The sequence below is a fragment of the Rhinoraja longicauda genome, chromosome 35 (genome assembly GCF_053455715.1).
Source record: "Rhinoraja longicauda isolate Sanriku21f chromosome 35, sRhiLon1.1, whole genome shotgun sequence".
Taxonomy (NCBI): domain Eukaryota; kingdom Metazoa; phylum Chordata; class Chondrichthyes; order Rajiformes; family Arhynchobatidae; genus Rhinoraja; species Rhinoraja longicauda.
In genome coordinates, this window is record NC_135987.1 from 3936602 (window position 1) to 3944101 (window position 7500).

Below are 7500 nucleotides of genomic sequence, written 5' to 3' on the forward strand. Positions count from 1 at the left end.
CTCCCCACATCCCTTGATTCTGCTAACCCCTAGAGCTCTATCCAACTCTCTTTTAAATTCATCCAGTGAATTGGCCTCCACTGCCCTCTGTGGCAGAGAATTCCACAAATTCACACCCCTCTGGGTGAAAAAGTTTTTCTCACATCAGTTTTAAATGGCCTCCCTTTTATTCTTAGACTGTGTGGCCCCTGGTTCCGGACTCCCCTAACATTGGGAACATTTTTCCAGCATCTAGCTTATCCAGTCCTTTAATAATTTTATACGTTTCTAAAAGATCCCCTTTCATCCTTCTAAATTCCAGCAGACAGGACTATTCGGTGAATGTTTGTAACTCAGTTGGCGCCAAAACGTGCCATGTCTTGAGTACTGGCTCGGTGAGGGCCGCAACATGATTTTACCGGATTGTAGCCAAAACAAAGCATTTCACTGTACTTAGACAACTGTACTTGGTCTCCTAATTTGAGGAAGGACATCCTTGTAATTGAGGCAGTACAGCGTAGGTTCATGAGATTGATCCCTGGGTTGGCGGGACTGTCATATGAGGAAAGGTTGAAAAGATGTATTCACTGGAGTTTAGAAGGATGAGAGGGGATCTTGTAGAGACATGTAAAAAATTTAAAGGACTGGACAAGCTAGATGCAGGAAAAATGTTCCCAATGTTGGGCGAGTCCAGAACCAGGGGCCACACAGTCTTAGAATAAAGAGGAGGCCATTTAAAACTGAGGTGAGAAGGAACTTTTTCACCCGGAGAGTTGTGAATGTGTGGAATTCTCTGCCACAGAGGGCAGTGGAGGCCAAATCACTGGATGAATTTAAGAGAGAGTTAGATAGAGCTCTAGGGGCTAGTGGAATCAAGGGATATGGGGAGAAGTTGGGCACAGGTTACTGATTGTGGATGATCAGTCATGATTACAATGAATGATGGTGCTGGCTCAAAGGGCAAAATGGCCTCCTCCTGCACCTATTTTCTATGTTTCTATGTAAGTATCATTGATCATTGAATTATTGAATTGTTGAGCAAGGGAGCAGATTTGAATGGAGGAAAAAGTTCATAAAATCTAATTTCAGATATCTTAAAACAAAGATGAAAGTTCGCATTGTGAAGTTTTTCAACAAATGTTCTCAATGTAAATTTTCTAAAACGTTCTCGCTGTGAGATATCTGTCACACTGTAAGCGGTCTCAGTAACGTGTCTCTCAGTCCCACCTCTCCACCAAATCTCCTACTTACCGAATGTTTTATGCATTGAGTTTCAAAGGTTTGGAATCCTCTACTCTGGAGGGCTTTGAATGCGCAGTTAATCAGTGCTTTCGAGACCCAGATCTTCGGATTTTTGGATCGCAACGGAGTCGGGGGATATGGGGGGCATCAGGCAGGAAAGTTGTCTTGATGTATAGGATCAAACATGATACGATGGAATGGAAGTGCTGGCTCAGGGGGAGAACTCCTGCTTGGGTTCCTTACATTTTAATCTTCCTATTTATTAACTCTCATTGTTGAATATGTCATTTTCAATGCAACTCTGACACCATCAAACTTTTCACTGTATTTTTGGAGTTAAGGGCACGGTGGCACAGTGCTGCCACACTGCGCCAGATTCGATCCTGACCATGGGTGCCGTCTGTATGGAGTTCGTACGTTCTCCCCGTGACCTGCGTGGGTTTTCTCCGGATGCTCTGGTTTCCTCCCACACTCCAAAGACGTGCAGGTTTGTCAGTTAATTGGCTTCGGTAAAGATTGTAAATTGTCCCTAGTGTGTAGGATAGTGCAAGTGTACAGGGATCGCTGGTCGGCGTGGACTCGGTGGGCCGAAGGGCAGGTATTTCTAAACTAAACATTCGTCCCACAGAGTCCGCGCCGACCAGCGATCCCCGTACATTAGCACTATCCTACACACTGGGGACAATTTACAATCCTTACCGAAGCCAATTAACCTACAAACCTTTGGAGTGTCTTTGGAGTGTCAGAGGAAACTGGAGCACCTGGAGAAAACCCACGAGGTGTAAGGGAGAACGTACAAACTCCGTACAGACAGCACCCGTAGTGAGGACGGAACCCGGTCTCTGGCGCTGTGAGGCAGCAACTCTACCGCAGCGCCACCGTGCCGCCCAAAAAGTATGAGTAATGTCCATTTCCTATAAATGATTACCGAAAATCTATGTAGGAAAATAACTACAGATGCTGGTACAAATCAGTAGTTATCAGTTGGCGGCACGGTGGCGCAGCGGTAGAGTTGCTGCCTTACAGCGAATGCAGCGCTGGAGACTCAGGTTCGATCCTGACTACGGGCGCCATCTGTACGGAGTTTGTACGTTCTTCCCGTGACCTGCGTGGGTTTTCGCCGAGATCTTCGGTTTCCTCCCACACTCCAAAGACGTACAGGTTTGTAGGTTAATTGGCTGGGCAAATGTAAAAATTGTCCCTAGTGGGTGTAGGATTGTGTTAGTGTGCGGGGATCGCTGGGCGGCGCGGACCCGGTGGGCCGAAGGGCCTGTTTCCGCGCTGTATCTCTAAATCTAAAAATCTAAATCGAAGGTATCACAAAATGCTGGAGTAACTCAGCGGGTCAGGCAGCATCTCTGGAGAGAAGGAATGGGTGAAGTTTCGGGTCGAGACCCTTCTTCAGTCTCAGGCCCTTCGGCCCACCAAAAATCTATCAAAGCCACCCCCCGCTACAAAAACTCTGACAGCAAACCTCTGCAAGCGCATTGCTAATTCTCTCGTATCTAGTGTGCAAATAACAATGATTATAAATCCTCTCAGCTGCTCACTGAACTTTCCGGAAAGAAAATCAATAGAAAAATGAAATGAAAGAAGGTTAGATAGATAGTGAGATAAAGGAAAAAGAGATAGAAAGTTGGTCAGATAAAGAAAAAAAGAAATGCCTTTCATTATATAAATCCCCCCGAAAGTCACAAAATGCTTTCTAGCCAAATAAATTCTTTTGAAGTGTCATTACTGTAGAATATCTACTGGGGTAAATTCTTCACTTATAAAATCATGTAATCGGCCTGAACTTTTCTCAATTGAAGATTTTTTTGTAAGGTCATAAGGTCATAAGTGGTAGGAGCAGAATTAGGCCATTCGGCCCATCAAGTCTACTCCGCCATTCAATCATGGCTGATCTATCTCTCCCTCCTAACCCCATTCTCCTGCCTTCTCCCGAAAACTTCCCATTGATCCAGAACCTATCCATCTCTGCTGTAAAAATATCCATTGACTTTGCCTCCATGGCCTTCTGTGGCAAAGAATTCCACAGATTCACCACCCTCTGACTAAAGAAATGTCTCCTCGTCTCCTTCCTAAAGGAACGTCCTTATAAACGCCCTCATTAATACTCTCAGTACTCTGTGAATTGTTACCATAAACTTCATTGCTTTTTCACTGTAAACTAACACAAATTACCTCAATAAACATTTTTCTCATTACAACCACCATCAGTTAAAATATAGCAAAGTCTTATTGGAAATACACTCTCATTTCAATTCTCTCCCCATCTCGCTAACTCACACTAACTATAAATTATCTCACTGAAAATTGACTAAACACACCCTTACTATAAATTCATTCACTTTAAATCCTATGGGTGCAGTTCCTAGAGTGTTATTGGACTTTTATGTTAGAAATGCAATTAACAATTAATTCATGATTTTTTTTTAAAATTATAAGTTATTTGGCAGATTCACCTGAATCATACCAGCATTGAAATGGTTATACTGTGAAGGCAGGTTCCAAACAATGGTTAAACCTTCCTTGGTGTGTTTTCAAATCAGTTGCTAACCTGCTTATGTAGCCTTGGCATCCCTCTCTCTATATCCCTCCCCCACCCAAGTCACACTAGCTTCTCATTTTCACGCTACCCACAGCTTACAATGGCCCGTTTCCTTTATCAATTGTTCTTTATCTCTCCACATCACCGGTCCACATCTCTCGTTTCCCTTATCCCTAACCAGTCTGAAGAAGGGTCTCGACCCGAAACGTCACCCATTCCTTCTCTCCAGCGATGCTGCCTGCCCCGCTGAGTTACTCCAGCTTTTTGTGTCTATCTTTATGTAAACAGTTTAACAGCTATGTTCGAACAAGCCACAGAGGAATTTTCCATTGACATACTGATCAATGTGTCACCAGAAGAGATTACACATTGGCTGGCTTCTTGTATGGTTTTTGTTAGGTACAAGCTGGATGAGTATTACAAGATAGCATGATTTGTGTACGTAACGCTAATGTACTTTCCCCATATCCCTTGATTCGATTAGCCCTAAGAGCTCAATCTAGCTCTCTCTTGAAAACATCCAGTGAATTGGCCTCCACTGCCTTCAGTGGCAGAGAATTCCACAAATTCACAACTCTCTGGGTGAAAATACATGACTTTCATTTTAAGGAATAAATATAGTTTGCAGAATAATATTTATAGGCTAATAGATAGTCATGGACATACAGCGTGGAAACAGGCCCTTTGGCCCAATTTGCCCAAACCGACCAACATGTCCCAGCTACACTAGTCCCACTAGCCTGCTTTTGGCTCATATCTCTCTAAACCAAATCTGTCCGTGCAGCTGTCTAAATGTTTCTTTATGTTGCGATAATCCCAGCTTCAACTACCTCCTCCAGCAGCTTGTTCCATGCACCCACCACCCTTTGTGTAAAAAAGTTACCCCTCAGGCTTTCATTAAATCTTTCTCCCCTCACCTTGAACCTGTGTCCTCTGGTTCTCGATTCTCCTACTCTGTGCAAGAGACTCTGTGCGTCTACCCGATCTATTCCTCTCATGACTTTGTACACCTTATAAGATCACCCCTCATCCTCCAGCACTCCAAGGAATAGAGTCCCAGCCTACTCAACCTCTCCCTGTCGCTCAGTTACAGATACCAACAAATCTTAGTTGGTTTTAGAATATTGAATGGTGTAGATGCTTTAAACGTTGAAAAAACCAAATCATTAGGATGGCATTGACAACTGCAACACATTAAGGGGCTCAGATAATTGATCTATGTACCAGCAGTTGCTAACGCAGGTGGTTTTATCTGTTATTTTGGGGATTTGGATACGGCAAAATGGTATAGTGGGCTCTTATCTTTGGGCATCAGTGACATGGTTGGTCTGTTGCAACGAAAGTCTCAAAGAGCTGGAGTAACGGGTCAAGCAGCATCTCTGGAGAACATGGATAGGTGACGTTTCGGGTTGGGACCCTTCCCGAAATGTCATCTACCGATGTTCTCCCGGGCCACTCCCTCTTCTCCCCTCTCCCATCAGGCACAAGGTACAGAAGTGTGAAAACGCACACCTCCAGATTCAGGGACAGTTTCTTCCCAGCTGTTATCCGGCAACCGAACCATCCTACCACAACCAGAGAGCAGTGCTGAACTACTATCTACCTCATTGGAGACCCTCGGACTATCTTTGATTGGATTTTACTGGCTTTATCTTGCACCAAACATTATTCACGTTATTCCCTTTAACATGCATTTGTACACTGCAAATGGCTCGACTTTAATCATATATTGTCTTTCTGCTGACCGGTTAGCATGCAACAAAAGCTTTTCACTGTACATGACAATGAAAACTAAACTAACTCTAAACTAAACTAAGCCTGCTGAGTTAATCCTGCACTTTGCGTCTTTTTTTTGTAAACCAGTGTCTGCAGTTCCTCCTTTCTGGAGGTCATAGACAATAGACAATAGGTGCAGGAGTAGGCCATTTGGCCCTTCGAGCCAGCACCACCATTCAATGTGATCATGGCTGATCATTCGCAATCAGTACCCCGTTCCTGCCTTCTCCCCATACCCCCTGACTCCGCTATCCTTAAGAGCTCTATCTAGCTCTCTCTTGAATGCATTCAGAGAATTGGCCTCCACTGCCTTCTGAGGCAGAGAATTCCACAGATTCACAACTCTCTGACTGAAAAAGTTTTTCCTCATCTCCGTTCTAAATGGTCTCAGAATTAAAGGATGTTCTTTTAGGAAAGAGATGAGGAGGAATTTCTTTCGTCAGAGGGTGGTGAATCTGTGGAATTCTTTGCCACAGACGGCTGTGGAGGCCAAGACAATGGATATTTTTAAGGCAGAGATAGACAGATTCTTGATTAGTACGGGTGTCAGTGGTTACGGGGAGAAGGCAGGAGAATGGGGTTAGGGGGGAGAGATGGATCAGCCATGATTGAATGGCGGAGTAGACTTGATGGGCCGAATGGCCTAATTCTACCGCTATCACTTATGACCTTATGAGAATATAGAATCAGATTGATATCAACGGTAGGCTGGGAAAAGTTCCTAGTCCTTCCTTCCCTGGTTTGAGTTCCCTGGCTATCCTGTGGAATTTGTGACAACTCCTCCTTTTCCTTAGGTACAGGCAGCCCAGGGGTTAGGAGGGAGAGATAGATCAGCCATGATTGAATGGCGGAGTAGACGTGATGGGCCGAATGGCCTAATTCTGCTCCTATCATTTATGAACAAAGGCTATGGTGATATACCATTGACGAGATGGAGCACAATATGGCAACATCGTAAACTTGTCTTCACTGGAGTTTAAACTTGTATTCACTGGAGTTTAGAAGGATGAGAGGGGATCTTATAGAAACATATAAAATTATAAAAGGACTGGACAAGCTAGATGCAGGAAAAATGTTCCCAATATTGGGGGAGTCCAGAACCAGGGGCCGCAGTCTTAGAATAAAGGGGAGGCCATTTAAAACTGAGGTGAGAAGGAACTTTTTCACCAGAGTTGTGAATTTGTGGAATTCTCTGCCACAGAGGGCAGTGGAGGTCAAATCACTGGATGGATTTAAGAGAGAGTTAGATAGACCTCTAGGGGTTAGCGGAATCAAAGGATATGGGGAGAAGGTAGGCATGGGTTACTGATTGTGGACGATCAGCCATGATCACAATAAATGGCGGTGCTGGCTCGAAGGGCCTAATGGCCTCCTCCTGCACCTATTTTCTTTGTCTATGTAATTCCCTGAATTCTCTAACCAAACTAATATTAATATTAATATTAATATTCTCTAATATTAATATTATTAATATTATTATTATTATTAATAATAATAATAACTTGATTCGTACGGGTGTCAGAGGTTATGGGGAGAAGGCAGGAGAATGGGGTTAGGAGGGAGAGATAGGTCAGCCCTGATTGAATGGCGGAGCAGACTTGATGGGCTGATTGGCCTAATTCTGCTCCCATCGCTGATGGTTTTGTCGGAGGGCAGCCTCACCTGCTCTGATTTAATGTGTTCGCCCGAGTTGAAGACGTCTGAGTAGTGCTGGCGTTCGAAGACTCGTTCCAGGGCCTCCAGCTGCTGCTGGGCAAAAGCTTCGCTCCGCAGTTGCTTCCTGACACTTTCTGCCGTTCCCTGAGAGTCCCCGTTTGGACCGGAATTGTCCTGGGTGTCTAAGAGGAAGAGGACACAAACTGCGATTTATGTTTTACTTTGTCTGAATTATAAAGAGCAGTTTCTTTGCATTTCTCAATTGCGTTTGCAGCTCCTAGACTGTGGAACAGCAT

At 44.2% G+C, this 7500-nt stretch overlaps 1 protein-coding gene across 1 annotated transcript in view; it reads right to left on the bottom strand.

Moving 5' to 3' along the window:
- LOC144609937 (paired box protein Pax-2-like) overlaps positions 1-7500 on the bottom strand; it is a 186206-nt gene that overhangs the window by 46578 nt on the left and 132128 nt on the right. Inside the window, exon 4 of the mRNA XM_078428343.1 lies at positions 7211-7386. Coding sequence (XP_078284469.1) covers positions 7211-7386 — 176 coding nt within the window. The remainder of the gene's footprint in view (positions 1-7210; positions 7387-7500) is intronic.